This window comes from Heptranchias perlo, chromosome 17 (assembly GCF_035084215.1).
Source record: "Heptranchias perlo isolate sHepPer1 chromosome 17, sHepPer1.hap1, whole genome shotgun sequence".
NCBI lineage: Eukaryota > Metazoa > Chordata > Chondrichthyes > Hexanchiformes > Hexanchidae > Heptranchias > Heptranchias perlo.
In genome coordinates, this window is record NC_090341.1 from 16,610,565 (window position 1) to 16,634,179 (window position 23,615).

General features: G+C 39.8%; 2 protein-coding genes across 3 annotated transcripts in view; one reads left to right on the forward strand and one right to left on the reverse strand.

The window, feature by feature from the left end:
- cenpp (centromere protein P) overlaps nt 1–23,615 on the reverse strand; it is a 246,823-nt gene that overhangs the window by 185,578 nt on the left and 37,630 nt on the right. The window lies entirely within an intron of this gene.
- Nucleotides 583–22,383, forward strand: ogna (osteoglycin, paralog a). 2 transcript variants are annotated; one of them, XM_067998621.1, is made up of 7 exons: nt 781–863; nt 1,852–1,958; nt 5,211–5,325; nt 6,468–6,626; nt 9,317–9,519; nt 19,519–19,614; nt 21,856–22,383. In XM_067998621.1, the coding sequence occupies exons 2-7, from the start codon at nt 1,917–1,919 to the stop codon at nt 22,039–22,041; spliced, it is 801 nt and encodes a 266-aa protein (XP_067854722.1). In that variant the 5' UTR covers nt 781–863; nt 1,852–1,916; the 3' UTR covers nt 22,042–22,383. The 2 variants fall into 2 exon arrangements, with proteins under 2 accessions (XP_067854721.1, XP_067854722.1); XM_067998620.1 differs by lacking the exon at nt 1,852–1,958 and having other exon boundaries at nt 583–863.

Sequence of the window (23,615 nt, forward strand, 5' to 3'; positions counted from 1 at the left end):
GATTTCTGGGGGCGGGGGGGTAGGGTTGAGAATTCAGAGGGGCAGGAATGCTTCTCCTGGCTCCACAAAAATTACTGGCCGCTGCTGGCCTGGCCCCGCCTCAGCCTACCCCCTGCTCCGAGGGCATACCTGCGGGCCTCTGTTGGCGACCCAGCCAGCCGGCATTCCTCGGTTCATGTGCGACGAGTTGCATCAGGAGCGCCTGTTTGGCGTCTGCAGGTCACCTGCCAAATTCTAATAAGGTCGGGCCCTCAAAATTGCAGTCAGTTGCCCAAGTCAAAATCAACCCCAACGTTACTCAAGTTAAGTAAGCAAAACAGATTTAAATCAGCAAATACAATAAGCAATATTAAAATGTGTTCATTAAAAAACACAAGAACCCTAATAGCACTGAAACGTTGTTTGCAATAATGCTTAGCTATGACCGTAATGAGCTTTTTATTGCTGTGTTAAGAATTTGCCTACAGGCTATATGAACTGTGACTGCTATTCCAACTATAACTGAAAAAGGAGTTCAGGGGGTTAAGGCACATCAAGCAGTCTCATTCTTCTGAAACTTCTGGCAGCAGCTGGTAAAAGCTTTAAATACCGATTTGACAGATTCTACGTCTAGGCAGCAAGGCACTGTTCTATCCAGCATTGAAGCTTTTCAATTTTTCTCAGAACTTATTTTTCTTGGTCGTTAGTCCAAAATGAATTCTATTTGTCCTATACTTTTTGTAGTTATATTTGGAGAATTAGTATTCACAGCACCAGCTAATAAGGAAGATCAATTTCACGTGTATGATTTGGAAGTGGAATCTTTTGGTGCAGACACAACTTACGAATATGAAGATGAGCCACAAGAAATAAAACAAGCAAAGGTAATGCGGTTTAACATTCTTTAGGCATCTAAAAGATTTAAATATGATTTGATTCTATTTTATAAGGAAACTCACATTTAAATTTGCAATTAGTATAATGAGGCAACACATGGAACAGAAATAATACCTATAATAATGACATTAATGAATATTATCTTGCAGTCAAGCACACAGAATGCAATAAGAATTTTTATAGAATCAACATTACTGATAAAACACTTATAAAAGTGAGTTTCTGAGTTGCAAAATTAAATAGTATTGCTTTAAAATTGTTGAATAATGTCATGAAATAACCAGCTGCTTGTAAGAATATGGGTGATATTTGAATTATAAAGCAAAAATTACTTTTTAAACAAAAAAATTACGAGAGGAAAACTTGAAAGCTATAAAATAGTACATAATTATATATTTACAAACTAATTTTACAGACAAACCCTGATGAGAAAGATCTGGAGATTAACTGTGATTGATTATTGACTGGTGTACATGGATATAGGATTATATGCGCATCAAATTATACCTATATTTAATGCCTTGTTCATAGTGATTGTATGAACAATCATGAGTGCCAATAGTCATTACATTCCAATCAATAAGACTCACTTCCACGTAGCTTCATCAAACCCTTTGCACACAATACAGTACTAAAGTGGCTTATCAACATATATAAGCTATTGCAATAATTCAACAACCTTTGCTCAAAAGGATAAAGAAGGTTGGGGGGTAACCTCTTCTGGGCTAAAACAATGTGCAAGTAAGATTATTTTTGTTTTGTTGTCGTTTAGGTAACAATTATATCAGTTCCCAACTGATTCACTAAATTGAACACAAAGAAGAAAATATCAGAATGATAAATATTAAGAATCCGAGAAATGTAAATTTTAAAATTTGACTCTTCTCTTAAGATTAAGAAATAAGGCTCTGAAAAACAGAATCTCAGACAATTAGGTATTCATTTTAATGTTTTACTTAACAACCTTGCCTCTAGACAACAAAGTCCAGTCGAACTAAACACAGCCAATCTGCAAGTGTTGAAATAGCAGTGGACTACACATGTGGCTTCAATATCACGTACTGAGTGAAAAACCAAAACTGGTAAGCTCTCCAGGTCCCATTAAGGACAATCTCCTCTACGGCAGACAGACAGCATGTCAGCTAGGGCCTCAAACAGGATTGGTGACCTTCCTGACCATGATGCCCAAGGCCTAAGTGCAAGTACAAAGAGAAAACCCAGCACGGAGTCATCTCCTTCACGACAAAAAGGGAAGTTCACATAATAAGTCCATGGCCACTTGGCTGAAAGATTTGATGGAGACTCACCAAGACCTGAAGGAGTTCAGCATGGAATGACGAATGGCAATTCAGCCAATCAAACCCATTCCTTCCATACCATGTACAGTCCACCTAATTTAATTTTATGGAAAAGTTCTATAATTGTCTCCTTGCCCTTCCTACTCCCCAAAACACACCATTTAGGGTAAATTAAAGGAAACTTGACAGCATCCATTTAAATTTAAATCCCATCCTATTCAGCCCTAACTGCCATTCCAGGGAAGCTAAGCATTCTCATGCCCAGAGCCAAGAACTAGCGTGTTCTACACAACATTCATCTTGGTTTACATTTATTCTAATAACCAGTGATCCGGCCCCTAACCAGCTAATCCACTTCTTTTTAAAAAAATATAAAACAGGTATTAACTGTTTTAGCTGAGTCTATTCCACACATGTGCTACTGTGTGTGGAAAAAAAATCCTTCTGATTTCAAGTCTCACCTGAGGCTTGCTTAATTTTATTTTCATGTCCTCTAGTTCTGCACTCATAATCTAAATTAAATGAGATAATTATATTTACATTATTCATTACTCTCTGTGCTTCAATAAACTGGATCACGTCACTCAGTCTTTACTCTAGTGAGAAGAGTTATAGCAATTAGCTGTGGCTACCAAAGCCAGGAGAATACACACTCTTACAACTTGCATTTATATAACACCTTTAACATAGAAAAACATCCCAAGGCACTTCACAGAGGTATAAGGAGAAAAACAGATGCCAAATCAAAGATATTTGGGGTGGTGTCCAAAATCTTGGCCAAAGAAGTGAGTTTTATAGGAGATCTTAAACAAGGAGAAGACAGCGGAGAAGCTTAGGGATTTAGAGAGCGAATTCCAAACCATAAGGCTTAGGCAGCCAAAGGCACAGACGCCAATGGGATGCTCAAGAGGATGGAGTCAGATAAACAAAGTGCAGTGGGGGTTGTAGCATTGGAGGAGGTTATTAAGGCAGGGGTGAAACCATAAAGCGATTTAAACACAAGGATAAGAATTTTAAACCTGAGGCGTTGGGGGACCAGGAGCCAGCAAGCTTCGGTGCAGGATATGATACAGGCAGCAGAGTTTTGGATGAGCCGAATTTTAGAGGGTGGAGGATAGGAAGCCAGCAATGAAAACACTCAAATTGTCCAATCTAGAGGCATTGGTGCCTGTTTTGGCGGCAGATTGGCTGAAGTTGGTAGGGAGGTGAGCAATATTATGTTGATGGAAGTAGGCAACAGGGAGGATCGTGGGTCGAAAGCCCAGCTCGGGGTTGAATAGGCCACTGAAGTTATTAACAGTCTGGTGAAGCCTTAGACAGTGTTCAGGGAGGGGAATTGAATTAGTGAAAAGTTTGTGGTTGGGCCAATGTTTAGCTGGAAGAAACTACTGCTCATCCAAAACGATGTCAAACAAGCAGTCTGTCAGCAAAAAACAGTGGAGGGATCAAGAGACGTGGCAAAGAGGTAGAGCTGGGTGCCATCAATGTACAAGTTAGCAATGTTAATTTGATGATTTGTATCAATTGGTGTGAATTGTATTCAGGTGGTGGGTATCGATTGGGGACTCTCTTGTATCCTTTTTATAGGAGAGCTTAGCGAGGGTGTGGTGTGTGCGCAAGAGGAAACTCTGTGAATAAAGCCTTGGAAGCAACTAAAGACCAGGCTCTAGTATTCTATCGTTCGCCACATGGTTATGCAGTTTTAACAGGCAAGAGTAAAGCCTTAGGGATCCCATTTGTGCACAGGAATCCTGCTGAAGCTTAATCAGCTAATAACCCTCAACTTACCAGAAAAGACCTACTGATCTGTTCAGCCAAGACCAGCATATCATAGGAACGTAGGAATAATAGGAACAGGAGTAGGCCATTCAGCTCCTTGAGCCTGCTCTGCCATTCAATTAGATCATGGCTGATCTGTACCTCAACTCCATTTACCCACCTTAGCTCCATATGCCTCAATACATTTATCTAACAAAAATCTATCGATCTCAGCCTTGAAAGCTCCAATTGTCCTAGCATCCACAGCCTTTCGGGGGAAGAGAATTCCTGATTTCTACTACCCTCTGCGTGAAAAAATGGTTCTTGATTTCACTCCTGAATGGCTTACCTCTAATTTTATTTTGTCCCTTTGTTCTTGATTCCCCCACCAGAGGAAATCATTTCTCTATATCTACCCTATTGAATCCTGGGGTAGGTATTAAGCTTTTATTACTGGTAATTATGAACTGTTTCCACCTGTCATAATAATGAGATCTAATGTGACCTACTACATATAGCTTTGCACTCAGAGACTGTGTTACACCAGAACTATCACTGTTACTGGATCTTTTGCACTGGCCTACTGAGCCCAGCATCTGCCTCAGAAATCTCAAGAAGTGACACCACCATAGAAAAAACCCTCTTTAAACTTTGCAGATTCTGTGGTATTGCTAGACCTGAAGTATGGAGACCATTCTTCACTATTAAGTCTCGCACCTCCAAAAGGAGGATGTACATTATCTAGCATTAATACAGAACGCCAGATAATGTTCTTTGTCCCACACTGAGCAAGGCAGCACACAGGCATCGAAATGGGGAAATCAAGGGAGAATTGTGGTGTAATCTAAGCCTCATTGATTGGACACAAGAAAGTCGCTATAATGCTGTAACCCAGCTGAGATTGTTTTGCACATATTGTACAGTGAACCAGGATGATTATAACGCAAGACAGAAAATAAATACATGATGAGTTAATTAATAGAAAAGAAAATGAGAATGAAAGAGATGGTGATGCAGAATGAGTATAAGACCGTGGCATCACAGGACGGTAGGACATGGGCTCATACCTATGATTCTGCATTTGTTCATTTTTCCAATCTCAGTTAGAGGCTAAGGAGAAACACTAACCAAATGCTAATGTATCCACTGGTAGGAACTTATTGTGGTGCTTATGGTGTAATCTGCAGGTAGTTTGTTATTTGTGTAGGTGTTATTACATGGAAAAAATAAAATTGGAAATTTGATTAAAAACAAATTAATGTCATTTTTTGTTGAAAGCTAGAAGAAAAGACCATCTCCATGCTTGTTGATGCCGACACTAACCATAACTTAGAATACGTGCGTAATATCAGGTCCCCAGCAGAAGAACCAGAATCAGATGATCCACCTATAGGTAAGTACCAACTTATTTTCTCTCTCTCCCATTTCTCCATGCATAGCTTTACCATTTAAATATTACTGCTTCTTACTAAAAGGTAATGGTAGAAATCTAGATGAGACTGTTAAACTTCCAATTAACTGCAATGGCAAGTAAAGAACTTAAAATACGTTTCCGCACATTCCATTCAAAAAGCAACGACCCAAACGCATTCACATTAGATTTTTGAATGGATGTTTCTGGCAAACAACAATACTAACTGCTCAACTTGTATTGTTCTATTCTACCTGGATGAATGCAAAATAAACTTCATAATTGTTGGTTAGGCTGAAATTACATTTGCAATTGGATTTTTAAAAACTCAAATTCCTACAGCTGGTTAAACAGCTTGGCACACAGTTTGAAGTCATCTTTCATGTACAACTTTGGATTTTGTCCAGATTTGTTTTCTGATAATTAAACCCATATTGTTCAATCTCAGAGATGGAATAACATGCATACTGCAATTTCCCTATTCTTAAATGACACCAAAACAAGTAACTGGACAAATACTATGCGCTCTCCTAATAATCTACATCCCAATAAACCATAATATCATGACTTCACCTACTGTTTAAGCAAGCAACCACAAAACTACACTGGCCAAATAAGTCTGTTATGCAGACATTGGAACCCATAAATGAGGTACATTATTCCACGTCCCCAGCATGGTAACTGAATCCAAATCACAGCCAAATGTACAACTCCATAATCTGCATCATTGCTTATCTTTTGAAAAGTGCAATTTCCCTTTGTTGTATCAACAATGAAAAAATTCCATGATTCACCTTGTTGCAATATTTCAGACTGATTTGTCCAATTTAAAAAGATATAAATCCCAGAGATTACTGTATTGAAAGTGTGAGAGTTGTTGAAATATGGGTTGATTTCTGGAATGCTGACAATGATAGCTGCAGCAATTTTTCTTCCTTTCTTTGATTCTCCACAGACCTGATGAAGAGGCTGTGAATCAGGTCAAAGTACCAACAGTAGACACAACATCAAAGAGAATCTGGAAGCAGACACAGACTTCATAATGTGTCAAAAAGGCTATTAATAAGAATGATAATGCATCAGGGGAATCTAAGTCCTACTAATGGAAACTATCTGTATTTCAGATATGCCAACTTGCCTTTTGTGTGTTTGTCTAACTGGTTCTGTATACTGTGATGAGACCAACATTGAAGCAATTCCAATTTTGCCAAAATTAACATCACACCTTTACGCACGGTTCAACCTGATTAAAAAGGTCACTGTAAAAGATTTCGCTGATTTCCGTGAGTACATTTTGATATTTGCCGTATCTGCACAGTAAAGATATCAATACCATAGGAGAAAAATAATTTAACTATATAAAGGAATTTTGCAAAGTTGATTTGACAAGAAAAACAAAATTATTTAATTCTATAATTTTTTTTCTAAATGTTTACTATTGTTGACATATATCATCAAACAACAAGAAAGGGATACTGGTGAGGCCAAAAGCTACTGAGGAATCTCACTGATTATCAGTGGCTCTTTGGATTGTTGCAGCACATACATTTGATGCTTTGGAAACCCTCAAAGTAATCAGAAAGGAAAAAAACTCGATTTTGCTCTCCTGAGGAATGTGTAGGGCAGGTTGTGACTTTATCTGAGATCATGGAACACTGCAAAGCTCAGGGGCAATCCACTTACATTTCTTCCATTGATTTTCATAAGGCTTTTGGTCCAGTGCCTCAAAAAAAAAACAGGAAGCTATGGGAGTACATGACAGAGTTTTAGGTTTTATTCAGGAAGTGTGTTCCAGCTCCAAAATCCAAGCAGGAATAGATAGAGCAACTCACTGAACCTATTCCTGAAAAAGTAGTAATGCAAGGTTGTTCATAGTCGCCTGTCCTATTCCAAGTCTTCATCAATCATGTGTCAGATAGCATCATAGGAGATGATCTTGAAGTGTCTATTCCAGGAATTTCTGATAGAATTGTGGTGTTATCTTTCACAGATATGGCAAATATTGGTTTGAACAATAGACTAACCAATGGGGTATGGTAGGGAGAAATGTAAATGAAGTATTACAGCTTTGCCACAGCTTAAGAGAGGATCTTATAAGCTATTGATTGGAAGTTACAAAGGATGCGTGTCCCAATTGTTCATTCCCACCAGTAGCTGGGATCCTGGTGGATGCCAACTTCAACCTGTAAACAATTTTACAACACCAAGTTATAGTCCAGCAATTTTATTTTAAATTCACAAGCTTTCGGAGGCTACCTCCTTCGTCAGGTGAACGATGTGACATCGTTCACCTGACGAAGGAGGTAGCCTCCGAAAGCTTGTGAATTTAAAATAAAATTGCTGGACTATAACTTGGTGTTGTAAAATTGTTTACAATTGTCAACCCCAGTCCATCACCGGCATCTCCACATCAGGACTTCAACCTGGGTAGAGCCCCTCGGGATCACATTGAGAAGGGGCAAAATCTTACTCAAACTTCTTCAATTTCAGTGAAGTTTCAATGCATATTAAACTTTGCTGTATAAGACATGTGTCCAAACAATTCTCCTTCATGGTTTAGATCCAGACATGCAATTTTAAGGCTTCCTTGGCCAAAGTGCAAATCTAAGATCAAGCGTTCAGATGAATCTGTGGCAAAAAAAAATGCAATTTACAGAAACAGAAAACTCTGACCTATACTGTACCAACAAGCACCATGGAGGGAAATAATCTGATGGCAGGCATGTCTCTTTGCGATAGCCCTTTTTAAAAAATTCGTTCATGGGATGTGGGCGTCGCTGGCAAGGCCAGCATTTATTGCCCATCCCTTCCAATGTGCGCCTATGTTAAATAGTTAGTAATGAGGTATGCTGGAACACAGCATTGAAACTGGATGCCAAGAACCTCAAAGTGACTAGCTTGTTGCAAGTTGTCCTTCTGAAAACAGTTGTTTGTCATTAAAGTGGTGAGGAAACTTAGACTTGGCAGAACAGCTGCTGGAAAGCAACCTAGAGACTGGGTATGAGACCACACATTCATATATGCAGAAATCACTGCCTACCATAATTGGGTTGCAGAGGGAAGCAGCTACTGCCGAAGCACCACAACTCCAACTGGTGAATCACTTTGCTGGGGAATGGTGTGTCCATGTTTTAGTCATGTGCTGTCTGCCATACCAGTTGTAAGGAGTCCCGAGTACCTATTGTCCGCATAGCAAGGGCTCACACCCGTGTTTCTCAGTTGTCTAATGACCAATTAGAGACTGTCCTTCTTTTGGGGGCGGGGAGAGAAGATCTCTTCGGGGTTGAGTTGCCTCCTAGATGACATGTTTGTTACCAGAAGATTGGAGCTAACTAGCAATCACCTTAAACCGATACCTGAGCCAAACAGATCCACACTATTCCAGAGCACTTTTCATGATTGAACAGCCAGCATGGCTCATTTCTAGGCCCAGCCAGGGGAGGGGGTTAGGTAGATTAGTCACTAGAAATAGGATTCTTACTACTCAGCCCCAGATAACATTGCAACCAATGCCCTAGTGGGTCAGGTGATCCTGCTGGACAAGCAATGGGAAGCTGATCAGTGCTCTGTGCTGGTAAGCTGTGTAGTTTTAACTGGTTAAACTCCAGCAGGAGCACCTGCAAACCCTTTAGGGGTCTCTAAGACTTGGCTGTTACCAACCTGTGCCAAAGCTCTCCAGACTCAAAGTAAATGGGATATGTCCCTATGACGAGAGTGCGTATTCACCATATCAGTTAAACAGAAAGTCTACCTGTATTCATTTCTCAGAAGTTTGGTGTGAAGATTCTAAAGCATGGGGGATGGGTTTGTGTGTCAGATGGTTGGCTGACCCAAAAAAAAGTAATATGCAAGAGAATTAGAACAAGTCAGTGTGTGTGTAAGAAGCTTATTTTTAGGGAAAACATTTTTAATGAGTAAATAGTAAAACTAATAGATAAATCATGTTATTACCTTCGTTCAATCCTAAATAAAGCAACTCTGAGGAGGATCGACCTGACTGGAAATCTGATTACTGAAATAGAAGATAAAGCCTTCTCACAGCTTCCAAATCTGGAGCAACTGACACTTTCTGAAAACAAACTGGTCCGTCTGCCTGCCGTACCACCAAAGCTCACATTTCTTGATGCACAACACAACCGCATTAAAAGCAATGGAATCAAACGTAATGCTTTTAAGGTAATCTTTTAATAACATACTTTTAAATCCACAGTTTCATTATTATGTGCATGTCAGGGCAATATGTTCTCTTTTTAAGCTCCCTTAAGTTTTACGTTCCCTTGGGTTCCTTTCCCTATTATTGGGTCTTCTCTGACTACACACCTTCCCCAGCTGAAAGGGTGGGACAGAAAATCTGCTTCCAGGTCCAAATGATCTCTGAAACATGTCATTAGGAAACCTGCGAGCAACCTGGGATGACTCTCCCTCCAACTTCCCCTCACTTTCTGCGGGAAAAGAATATCTGGCCGCACCATCCAAACAGAAATACAGTAAAAGCGTACCACACAAAAAATTGCAGAAACAAACTAACATCCTTTCATTGTGTGAAGTGTTACTGTAATCCAATGTACTGTGCTGCCCTCATTTTTGCTATTATTTACATTACCACAATAAACAATATGTATGCCATGTCATTGTAAATGCTTGAGCATCAACGGTCACCCACAACAGTGTGCAAGTCTTAGAATCATAGAATTGTTACAGCACAGGTTATTTGGCCCATCGAGCCTGTGCCGGCTCTTTGTAAGAGCAATCCAGTTAGTCTTAATTCCCCGTAGCCCTGCAAATTTTTTCCCTTCAAATATTTGTCCAATTCCTTTTTGAAAGCCACGATTGAATCTGCATCCACCACCCTTTCAGGAAATGCCTTCCAGATCATAACTACTCGCTGCGTAAAAAAGTTTTTCCTCACGTCGCCTTTGGTTCTTTTGCCAATCACCTTAAATCTGGGTCTTCTGGTGCTCCACCCTTCCGCCAATGGGAACAGTTTCTCTTTGTTTACTTTATCTAAACCAGTCATGATTTTGAACACTTGTATCAAATCTCCTCTCAACCTTCTATACTCTAAGGAGAACAACCCCAGCTTCTCTAGTCTATCCACGTAACTGAAGTCCCTCATCCCTGGAACCATTCGAGTAAATCACTTCTGCACCCTCTCGAAGACCTTCGCATACTTACTAAAGTGCAATGCCTAGAATTGGACACAATACTCCAGTTGTGGCTGTACCAGTATTTTACAAAGGTTCAACATAACTATCTTGCTTTTGTACTCTGTGCCTCTATTTATAAAGCCCAGGATCCCGTATGCTTTTTTAACTGCTTTCTCAACCTGTCCTGCCACCTTCAAAGATTTGTGCACATATACTCCCTGGTCTCTCTGTTCCTGCATCCCCTTTAGAATTGTTTAAAATTTAGTTTATATTGCCTCTCCTCGTTCTTCCTGCCAAAATGTATCACTTCGCACTTCTCTGCATTAAATTTCATCTGCCATGTGTCCACCCATTCCACCAGCCTGTCGATATCCCCTCAAAGTCTATTACTATCCTCCTCACTGTTCACCACACTTCCAAGTTTTGAGTCATCTGCAAATTTTGAAATTATGCCCTGTACACCCAAGTCCAAGCCATTAATATATATCAAACAAAGCAGCTGTCCTAGTACTGACTCCTGGGGAACACCACTATATACCTTCCTCCAGTCCTACCACGAGGTTTCTGGTCATAACAGCTTCTGTGAAGATATGAATTATTCAAACCGATAACAGTGAAATACTAATACAACCATCATTTTATGAGAACACAATGTCAACTTTCACTGTCAGCTTGTTGATGCACTAATCAAATATTCAAAATTTGTCCACTTTTTTTTCCCCTCAGTAACAGAAATGTTCCAAGTAAGGTATTCAGACAAAATTTAGGAATCTTTTTTTAAAAAAAGATAATCCACAATAACATGATTAAATTTGTGCACTAAAATGTTTGTGTCTTTTAATACCTTCATTAAAGTTTTTGCTTGAGGGCCTTTAGTCTCTCCCAAAAATCTGGGTTTGGAGTTAATATTTTTGCTCAGTGCAATTACACCGTAAATTGAAGGTAGGTCTTACAAGCTAGAAAGAAAAGCTAGAGAACAAATTTCAAAAGCTTTATTGAGGTAAATAATAGGTTGAGTGTTTTCTTTAAAAAAAGAGGGTGTATGTGTGCGAGAGAGACTATATGAGAGAAGTAAAAAGAATGCAAACATGACTGATTACACACCTGTTATAGCTTCAGTTTGTATTTGAATTATCTATCCACATCATATATCAAAAATCTTACATCTGCAGTACACTTCCCATTGACATTTTGCATTATAAGTTCTTTTGTCCACATATTTGATGGCAACTGCCTAAATAAACTTGTCACACTGTAATTGCATCATTTCTCCCCACCTCCCGGAAATATGAAAATTAGGTCAAAATATCTGGCTTTAAAAATAGGGTCAGAATTATGTCTGCATGCCCTGGTCCAATTATCCCTACCCTGTAACCCCACATCACCTGAAGATTACACATGGTCTTGATACCTCTTTTACGATATCAGAGATTGACTCGTACAGTCCCCCCCGCTTACTGAAGGCGTATTAGTGTTAATGGGATCAGCCCGTGATTCGCCCACAAGCATTGGATGGTGCATTGTCTTTTAGAGAGAATGGGAACAAAGACTGAAATAAACCGTTGACTTGATTCCAAAGCCCTGTACAACTGTACTAAGACTTCCCTACTCTTGTACTCCAACCCCCTTGCAATAAAGGCCAACATGCCATTTGCCTTCCTAATTGCTTGCTGTACCTGCATGCTAACTTTGTGTTTCTTGTACGAGGACACCCAAGTCTTTCTGAACACCAACATTTAATAGTTCCTCACCATTTAAAAATATTTTATTTTTCTATTCTTCCTACCAAAATGAATAACCTCACATTTCCCCACAATGTACCCCATCTGCCACCTTCTTGCCCACTCACTTAATCTGTCTATATCCCTTTGCAGACTCTGTGTCCTCCTCACAGCTTACTTTCCCACCATCTTTGTATTGTCAGCAAATTTGGATACATTACACTCGGTCCCTTCATCTAAGTCATTAATATAGATTGTAAATAGCTAAGGCCCAAGCACCAATCCCTGCGGCACCCCACTAGTTACAGCCTGTCAACCTGAAAATGACCTGTTTATCCCTACTCTCTGTTTTCTGTCCGTTAACTAATCCTCTATCCATGCTAATATATTACCCCCAAACCCATAAGCCCCTATTCTGTGTAACAATCTTATGTGGCACCTTATCGAATGCCTTTTGAAATTCCAAGTATACTACATCCACTGGTTCCTCTTTATCTATCTTGCTAGTTACATCCTCAAAGAACTCTAATAAATTTGTTAAACATGACTTCCCTTTCATGAAACCATGTTGACTCTGTGTAATCATATGATGTTCTAAGTGCTCTGTTACCACTACCTTAATAATGGTTTCCAGCATTTTCCCAACTGATATCAGGCTAACTGGCTTGTAGTTCCCCGTTTTCTCTCTCCCTCCCTTCTTGAATAGCAGGGTTACATTTGCTACCCTCCAATCCGCGGAGACCGTTCTGGAAGCTAGGGAATTTTGGAAGATCATAACCAATACATCCACGATCTCTTTTAGAACCCTCGGATGTAGACCACCAGGTCCAGGGGATTTATCGGCTTTTAGTCCCTTTAATTTCTCAAGTACTTTTTCCTTTACTGACATTAACCACTTTAAGTTCCTCACTCTCATTAGCCCTCTGGTTCCCCACTATTTCTGGTATGCTTTTTGTGTCTTCTACTGTGAAGACAAATACAAAATATTTGTTTAACATCTCTGCAATTTCCTGATTCCCCATTATAATTTCTTCTGTCTCAGCCTTTAAGGGGCCAACGTTTACTTTTGCTACTCCCTTCTTTTTTACATACTTGTAGAACCTCTTACAATCAGTTTTTATATTTCTTGCTAGTTTACTTTCATATTCTAAATTTTCCAGTTTTATCAATTTTTCAGTCATCCGTTGCTGGTTTCTAAAACTCTCCCAATCCTCAGGCTTACTACTCTTCTTGGCAACATTATAGGCCTCTTCTTTTAATCTAGTACTATCCTTAACTTCTTTAGTTAGCCAGACGGATCACTTTTTCCGTGGAATTTTTATTTCTCAATGGAATGTATATTCGTTGAGTGTATTGAATTATTTCTTTAAATGTTTGCCATTGCTTATCTACTGTCATACCCTTTAATCTAATTTCCCATTCTACCTTAGCCAACTCGCACCTCATACCTACGTAATTGGCTTTAAGTTTAAGTTTAAGACTCTAGTTTCTGACTGAAGTACGTCACTCTCAAACTCAATGAGAAATTCTATCATGATGTGGAGATGCCGGTGATGGACTGGGGTTGACAATTGTAAACAATTTTACAACACCAAGTTATAGTCCAGCAATTTTATTTTAAATAGCTTGTGAATTTAAAATAAAATTGCTGGACTATAACTTGGTGTTGTAAAATTGTTTACAAAATTCTATCATATTATGATCACTCTTGCCCAGAGGATCATTTACCATAAGATTACTAATTAACCCTGTCTCATTACACAATACAAGATATAAAATATCCCTTTCGTGGTTGGTCCCATAACGTATTGTTCTAGGAAACTGCACTTTACTTTATCTTTACCCAATTCACTACACTGCTCTGTCGTCTTGACTTTTCTCATTAGATTTCTGAATTTCCCTTCACCTGACCCCTCCCTCCCCCATTTTAGGTTAAAGCCCTATGTACGGGCCTAGTTATTTGATTCGCCAGGACACTGGTCCCAGCCCGGTTTAAGTGGAGCCCCTCCCAATGGAACAGCTCCCTCTTTCCCTAGTACTGGTGCCAGTGCCCCATGAATTGAAACCCCTGTCTTCCACACCACTCTTTCAGCCACGCATTTAACTCTCTGATCTGTTTGTCTCAATGCCAATTTGCGTCTGGCTCAGGTAGTAATCCAGAGATTATTGCCTTTGGGGTTCTGCTTAATAATTTAGACCGTAGCTCCTCAAACTGTCTCAGCAGAACCCCGTTCCTACTTCTACCTATGTCGTTGGTCCCTACGTGGGCCACAACAACTGGATCCTTCCCCTCATGCTCCAAGTTCTTTTCCAGCCTCGAGGAGATATCCTTAACTCTGGCACCAGGCAGACTATACAGCCTTCAGGACTCTTGGTCGCGGCTGCAGAGAACAATGTCTATCCCTCTGACTATACTATCCCCTATCACTACCACATTCCTTTTTACTCCCCCCACTTGAATGGCCTCCTGTACCACAAAGCCATGGTCAGTTTGCTGATCCTCCCTGCAGTCTTTGCTCTCAACCATACAGGTAGCAAGTACCTCGCACCTGTTGGACAAGGTCAAGGCTCCTCCATCACTACATCCTGGGTCCCCATACCTACCTGACTCAGAGTCATACCCTGATCACTGAACAAATTTAAACTACTACCTAATCTAAGGGGTGTGACTGCCTCCTGGATCAAAGTGTCCAGATAACTCCACCCCCGCCCCGATGCATCGCAATGTCTGCAGCTCGGACTCCAGCTCAACAACTTTAAACTGAAGTTCCTCGAGTTGCAGACACTTTACTGCAGATGTGGTTGCTCGGGATCTTGCTGGTCTCCACAAACTCCCACATTCTGCACCACCTGCCCTGCCATCACTTGTCAAACCAGAATTTATTTATTTACTTTATTAGTGTTTTTAATCACTTACTATTCTTAGTTTTATTAACTAATTAATTTATCTACTTTAAGTTATTAATTGAAGCTGTTAGTTTAACCCACTATCTTAACTTAGACAGAAAAAAAGTGATACCTACCAACCAACTACCTGCTGTCCTGTGACGTCAATATTTCAAATTTCTGCTTGTGTGAGTTGACGCCAGCTGTATAAGCCTTATGCTGATGCTGCTTTTTATCCTCCTACTCTCCGCTCTCGGGCCTTGTGGAAGTAGGCAGTCTTGGTGATGGAGTGGATATGTGGACGGAAGCTCAACGCAGGATCAAATAGGTCTGGTTCAGCCTCAAACATTGGGCTGGGAGAGGGAATGGAGTTGGTGGCTAGGGAAAAGAGTTTGTGGCGGGGACCGATGACAATGGCTTTGGTCTTCCCAATACTTAGTTGGAGGAAATTTTTGCTCATCCAGTACCAGATGTCAGACAAGCAGCGTGACAAATCAGGGACAGCGGAAGGGTCAAGGGAGGTGGTGGTGAGGTAAAGCTGGGAGTCGTTAGCATACATGTGGAACCTGATGTTGAGTTTCGGATGATATCACTTGCAGACACAATCAAATACCAGAAAGACAATGCCTGTGGGCAGTCAAAATCAACGTGGTCCTGAATTTCTATGCATCACAATCATTCCAGGTGAGCACAGGTGACATACACCCAGTTAGTTGTCCACCGACCCATCTCTAACTTAAAAATCGTCTTAATCCATTACGCAAACAATTTCATTCAGTTCCCAAATGGACTAGCAGGATATAGTGGTACATCTATTGCACTGCTGGCTTCTCATGAGTAGCGTCATCGACTGCAATCAATGTTGCCAATCGTACCCTGTGCACAATGTCCTTACCCTACATGAATCACAGGAGGTTTTGACTCAATAATCATTCAACAAGAATGTGATCACCAGTATAGAATACTACAGGTATAAATGCCCTTTTCCACACAAAAATCCCTAATACACCAATGTTTAAAAAAGGAAGGAAGACTGGATGGAGACCTTGGCCACGGTTACTGATGCCTTTGCCACCCACAAACAGAACACAGGCATAATAAGGTTTATGCATGTGCCAAAATTGTCATGGCACATATAACTGGGATCTTGAAGCAGCGTTTCAGGTGTGTAGAACAATCCCGGGGGGGGGGGGGGCGGGGGGGCAGGGGCATTCCAGTACAAACCCCACAGGGATTCTAAAATGACTGCAATCTCCTCCATGCTGCACAGCTTCAATCTTCATAAAGTACTCACCACAGAGCAAGAAGAAAAGCATTCCAGGAGTTATGCAGAGAAGGAGGCCAGGCAGAAGACTATGAACCAGCTGCAGCACGCCAGTGTAGGAAGAATGGTGTAGCAGGCATGCATACACTGGTCCTGCATTCTCCTGAGCAACTTGGCATACTATGTACAACATACAACTCAAGTCCAGTGTTTTCATTTCTATAATTTTGTGCGCAGTGAATGTTGTCAGTACGATTTTCCACAGTCCCTTTCCCTAGTTCCTGTTGTATGAATAAACCACGGGATACTCAGCTGATTCAAGAGTTGGTATGCAGGTTTGCTGAATGGTTTCTCTGCCAGCCTGCTGGGATTTCAGTAGTACAAGATCTCCATGTGCTGTGGATGCATAGGACTCTGCATCTGAGTCAGCTACATTCAATCCTGCTCTGGCAAGCTGGTCCTGCATAATTCCTTCACATCTACGGTCACCTGTGCAGGTGCATTTGATGGCCTAAATATGGAGTCATCATGAGAGCCAAAAGACCTGATCCTGACGACTACACACATACCCCCCCCCAACATGATCACCTATTTGTTTAAGCATAGAATATAGCATATCTCGGAGGTCTGTAACTCTCTGGCTCAAGGTTATATCCATTCTCCAAGCTAGCTGAAGCCTACAAAGAGCGCATCTTGAAGTATGGACTTGAAGGCCAAGCCAGCAGCAGTCAAAACATTTATTAGAGATGCTCCAACTGTGCCTATGACCCAAGTCACTGAGGTCTCCACTGTCGATGCCACTAGTGTTGTCATATGCTCCATGGCAGACTGCAGTGCAGACAACCATTTGATCATTACAGCATAGATCTGGTTCATCCCTTGAGCTTGCAGCATGTGTTGCACGGAGACAAGGGGCATGCCGAGATGATGCTACTCAGACAGCAATCTTCATTTGTAAGCAGGCACTTACAAATGAATGCTCAAGGTCAGCAACCATGTAGGACTGGATCAGAGGCTGGCCTTCTGTAGCCAACACCATTTTTCTTCCTCACTTGAACAGAGTCACTATGCTCTCTCTTCTTGAAAAGTATCAACATGCCAAACGTACGTCAAGTCACTACTATCTGTTAAACTAACCATGCTGATTTGCTCAAATATCAACAGAACGAAAGTAAAGAACCACCAATGAATTGGAAGAAGGCTGTGACACTTATACCCAGAATAGGCAGCTCCTGGCTACAGTATTCTGTCCAAGTAGATTTCAACAACAACTTGCATTTATATAGCGCCTTTAACATAGTAAAACATCCCAAGGCGATTTCAAAAAGTATTGATGCTACCCCCCCGTCAGCCCCCTAAGAAACCTGTCTCAAATCCTACATGTTTTTTAAAACTTGGAGCAATGAATTAAGACAATGAAAAATGTACCTTTCATCTAATCAAATGCATTTTGAAAATCCATATAAACCATATCAATTACATTTCTTTTATCCATCCTCTCTGCTATTTCTTCAAAGAATTTTACTAGGTTGGTCAAGCACAATCTGTTCTTTTAGAAATCCAGGCTAATTGGTCCTGATTAACTCAGTTCTCGCAGTGCTTAGTAATTTCATCCTGTGTTATAGATTCTAGTAGTTTACCAACAATTGAAGTAATACTAACTGATCCATAATTTCCTAGCTTATCTAATTTCCTCTTTTGCCATGCTCCGGGCCTCTGTTTAGCAGAGCAAAATAAAAACAGACAACTCCTGAAACACTCATAAAACAGTGCTTGAGCTGCAGAATTAAAGCATTTCAACACTTTGTTATTATCGGTGTTTTCATTAAAGTCACTGTTTGGCCCTAATATGTATATTTCATACAAAGCAGCCATAAGAAGGGCATAGCTTTCTCAAAATGACTGCTGCAAAAATCAAAGTAATCTATGAGAAAAGCAAAATAACTTGTATAAAAATATTGTTAATGCAGCTGTTGCAACAGCAGTACACACTTGACCATCAGTATGCACAACCAGAAAGTTGCAGGTTCAATCCCCACTCTGATGAGTTCCCAATATCAGCTGTGTTGTTGCTGATAGGAACCAAGTAGATACCAAATGTCTTCCCCAAGGGTACGGCAGTGGGTGGGAGCAGTCTTATTCTTGCACACCTCCTGGCAGACAGCAAAGTATTATGAATGCCCTGGCAACACTCATTTATCCCACTCTCTCAAACTCAGAAGGTGACTGGCCCAGGTGGTGAGACTACATTATTCAGTGAATAAAAAAATGTTACTGAAAAGAAACAGAATGACCTATATAGTGCTTAGGTGGAAAACAGGAGGTGGTTAAATGGCAGAAGTGATATTTGCAAACATTCAATTTTTTTTCCTATGTTTGTAGTCGTCACGTTTTTTTTTTACCCCTTTCCTCTTTGTCTTGTTCTATTCCTTTTTTAAATGCTGTTCATCTGTTGTATCTTCCAACTCTGAGGTAGGGTCTCTACCCAAAATGTTAACTATTGTTCTCTCCACAGATGCTGCCTGACCTGCTGACTGTTTCTGGCGTTTTCCATCTTTGTTTCAGATTTTCAGCATCTGCAGTATTTTGCTTTTTGTTACTGAAAAGTCCTGATAGAACCCAATACATTGAAATTCTTCTTCCATACCACCTCTTCTTATGTATGTCAGAACGATTGCACGCTCCTACTCTCTTCATTAAACTCTGAGGGAATGCTACAGTGGGTAAGATTTCCTGATCTCTTCAGTAGAAGATCAGAAAATCTCACCCCCTGGTACTATATCCTTAGTCCCTCATGATGGGAACAGGAGAGGTCATGGGAGGGAGTGTCTAGGCAAATCTGAGTCAGCCTACAAAAATGACACATAAAACTACAATTTACAGAAGGAATATAAAAGCACACAAAACTTTGGAAACTTGAGAATGCAAATAAAATCTCATTTTAAATCAACAGCTATAAAAGCAAAAGTAATGGATTTTTAGTAACAGCTAGTAGGGTTGCTACTGGAGTTTTAAACATAGTTTGGATGGTTTATAAGGTTATGCAATTCAGCGGGCATCACTGCAGTCTAATTTGAGTACAAAAAAGAAATGTTTCATTTTGTAGCTTGCAAACTTGTAGAAAATAAAACAGACAATAATATTTATTTTGTTACAGAACTTGGCTGTACTTGAATACCTCTACCTAGGATACAATAAGCTGGACAAAGTACCTGCCCACTTATCCGACACCATCCGTGTGCTTCATTTACAGGTCAGATGTACAATAAGCATTTAAATGAAAGTAAAATCTTTTCATCAGTGCTCCGAACCCTACGGATATTTCTCTATTGTGCAGTTTAACTCCTAATATGAAACAGAGAGAAAAAAATAATCTTGGAAATTTCAACCACTGCTTCCTTATTCCTCTCTCCCATCCAATGTGCCTCCATAATTGTTTTCTTACTGCTCATTTTCTCACAGTCAGAGAAATCTTCTGAGCTGTGAGGCTGTCTTGGTCTCGATGGAACGTGAAACAGGTCTATATTCACCACAGGAAATAATACCATAATAATGCTAATTTTATGAATTGTACAATTATAAAACAAATTTATTCACATCAATATTTAATTTTTATTAGCACAGCATCCTCCAGATTATCTACACACAGCCTCTAGCCTCCACGCACCTCGAATCTCCACGCAGTCTCTTGTAGTTGATGACAAACAAAACTCATTCTGCACAAAGTCCATGACCACTACAAACAGTACTACATGAGGGGTGTCAACAAAATGCCACTTGTAGAACGGAATGACAAGATTGTCAGTATTCCTTCTCCGAAGAATGGAATTTTCTACCAGCTGTAGCAGAGCAGCAGTTATAAAGTTCACTTCAGTGTAGATTATGCTACAGTGTTTTACTTTTGAAATGATTTGTTACTGCCCAGTTTTTAGTTTCTCCACATACTGTATACTAGGGAGATTTGAGCCAAGGTTTTCCTCTCTGGGGCGATCAGCAGTGGAAATGTGGTGGAGTGGGACTTTGCCTGCCTGTTTGACCGTTGCATTTGCTAGTCAGCCTCATCTAAATTTTTCCATCAGGCTCCAAGCGGTACTTTTGCTTTCACTTTCACGTTTGCCACTGGATGGGGAGGGGGAAGCAATGGCTTTCAGAGTCAGCTGCATTGTAAAATTACATCTAAATATAAATGTGTCATGAATAAAATGTAATCAATGTATGTGTACAAACACATTCAACTATATATGAAATATTAAATTATAAATATATTATATGCAATTATGCATGATTAGATATATTTTACATACAACCAGATATAACTTCAAACTATTAATTATAAATCTCTGCAATTGTAATATATTATATAGTTGATGTAAATATTTCCAGTTAAATTACCAAAGTATGAAATTGTAAATATAAATCTGTATAAAGAAAAATATTCTAAATACTGTAAATATATAAGTATTGAATTTTACATATAAATTAATTACATTTTTGTAAAGATAAATAAACATAAATATTTGCAATTGACATTAGGGCAAGGGTATAGGCCAAGGCCAAGGGTTGGCTCATGTCAAGGTTTTCGGTTTTGCTGGTTTGGACCTCCAGTCATTGAGTAGATTGGCGGTGAAGTAGTCAAAAATAACTCAGGTTGCTTTAGGGGAGGAAGCTCCAGACTGAGATGCAGAGTTCCAATGAGGCCATGCCATAGGAAAATATCATGGGTTGCTGTGGAGCAGTGGCTCAGGGTAGAGATGCATACAGAGCCTGAAACTGAACCTTGGGTTTAGGTCTAGTCTGGCCAGACATGGGAGCAACTGTCAGGCTGTGAGTGGGCATCAGGGAGGCAACTCCGGGTCAGTTTGAGGCTTGGACTGTAGCCAGACTGCAGGTAAATACTTCATTTGGTGTGCAGGTGCAGAATGAGGCAAAGGGTGCAGGTCAAGACTGGGCTTCAGGTTGAGTCTGCAGGAAGCAAGAAGGCTCTGTGTTGACTCAGATTAGAAGCAGGCAGGGTGGAGGTTGGCTACAGAATCAGGCCAGGAGCAGGAGGATGGCGTGGGATTAAATGTAGGAACTTTGTTTTATGGTGGTTGGATCTGATGTGGATCTATTATGTGGATACTGTCATATGGCTTGCAATGAATAACCAGCAAAGCTGTAAGGAGTCTACAATTATTTAAACTTAAGCGATTCAAAATGTTGAATTATATAAAGATAAATTCAGGAAGTAGTGTCTGCAATTGGAATCTGCATAAAATCATGCCACATCAGTTAATATTATACTGGCAGAGGATTGAGAGCAAGCGCCAGTCTGTACTGTCCATTCGAATAGTTTATGATTTTAACAAAGGGCAAAGTGAACAGATGTCACAAAGGAATCTATGGATTTTGGTATTTGTCAAGGGTCAAGCAATTAATCTGATTACAAAAATACTAAAATCACCTCAAATGATCAATTTAACATTTATTGTAACCCTTTTTCCCCACCATTCAGCATAATAACATAACTTCCATATCGGATAATACATTCTGCAAGCCCCAAGATTCCAGTTATATCCGTGAACGCCTGACTGAGATTCGGCTTGAAGGCAATCCTGTCAATTTAGCAGAATACCCCAACGGTTACATCTGCTTGCGAAGACTGCCCATTGGAAGACCATATTTCGGGAGCATACATTAATCAAAAAAAAATGTTATGCCCCAATCAGAAACTACTAAGTGGTAATGAGAGAACACTGCATTTTATCGTATATTCTCATTCATTGTTATATCATAGTACCCATGAACTCTATATTATCATACTGTACTTGTGTCATACCAATGCTTTTATATTTGATAACATGTTGCTTTATCTCAACAGAACTTTGTACCCAAGTAATATGATCATTTATTTTATTTCATACCACTGAGAAACTCTTAATTAATTTGCTGCAAAAATAATGGCATCAGACATATTATGCAACTGTAAATTCTCATCTATGTTTATTTACATTTGATTAAAGTTACACACATATTACCTTGACTATTTCAATTTCTCAAATGTAATGTTTTGCTGAACTATATTTGACTCAATCAAGATATTGTATATGCTGTGCTTCACCTTCACATAATTTCACAGTGATGGAGCAGCATACCACTTATAACCATGAGCTTTCCTTACATGAATCCATTTTAAAAAAAAGAGCATTTACAAAAGTAGCATATTTATACATATAATTTTAAATAAACAGAGCACTTGAAATCAGTCATGCAGCTTAAAAAACAATTCTACTAAACTAAAACTACAGCCGTTAGCACCTCGTGTTCAATTTATCGCCTCTTGAACAAACTTATACCAATTCTCACGCCATGGTTTGTATTATTTTTAAGGTTCTAAATTATAAATATTCCATAAGAAATAACAACTACAATTTGGCCAATGTATGTCTGAGAAAAGCTACAACAAATAATTTTAATTCTGCATCTATATGTCAAGCCTATTCAATATACAATGGTGAAAAAAATTCTCACTGCAATTTGGAACAACCAGCATATAGCTTTTTGATTCTATACCTTCAGAAAATAATGTAACTATATGGAAATTATTATTGAGAAAGAGAGGAAACAGTTTGAAACATAATTAAGTTACAAATATTTATGCAGACTTGAAGTATGTACTGGCATTGTGGCCAGGGCTCTCCACTTCTCTGCTTGCAAGTTGCTGATTTCTGCCCACTTTAATGAACGGCGAGCTGCCAAGCATTAAAACTGAAAAACCCAGGCCAAACCGTAAAAGTAGCACTGCAATGCCAAATTTTAAATAATAAAAAGTCAATTTTCTTAAGCTTCATAGATTGCAGGATCTTATAGTGATAGCTCGAAGTCAAAAGGGACAGGAATAGTCCAAAAAGAAATAACACTCCTAATCGTAACAGGACACCATACATATTTCACAGTATTGCATCATTTATGTTTTTAAAAATTTGTTCATGGGACGTGGGCGTCGCTGGCAAGGCTGGCATTTATTGCCCATCCCTAATTGCCCTCGAGAAGGTGGTGGTGAGCCTCCTTCTTGAATCGCTGCAGTCCATGTGGTGAAGGTTCTCCCACAGTGCTGTTAGGTCGGGAGTTCCAGGATTTTGACCCAGCAACGATGAAGGAACGGCGATATATTTCCAAGTCGAGATGGTGTGTGACTTGGAAGGGAATGTGCAGGTGGTATTGTTCCCATGTGCCTGCTGCCCTTGTCCTTCTAGGTGGGAGAGGTCGCGGGTT

Bases quoted from the DNA above. Each gene is read 5' to 3' on its own strand.
- ogna (XM_067998620.1), top strand. From the start codon at position 693: ATGAATTCTATTTGTCCTATACTTTTTGTAGTTATATTTGGAGAATTA. The intron at 864-5,210 runs GTAATGCGGTTT...TTTTGTTGAAAG, and splicing joins AAGAAATAAAACAAGCAAAG to CTAGAAGAAAAGACCATCTC. The intron at 6,627-9,316 runs GTGAGTACATTT...TCCTAAATAAAG, and splicing joins AAAAGATTTCGCTGATTTCC to CAACTCTGAGGAGGATCGAC.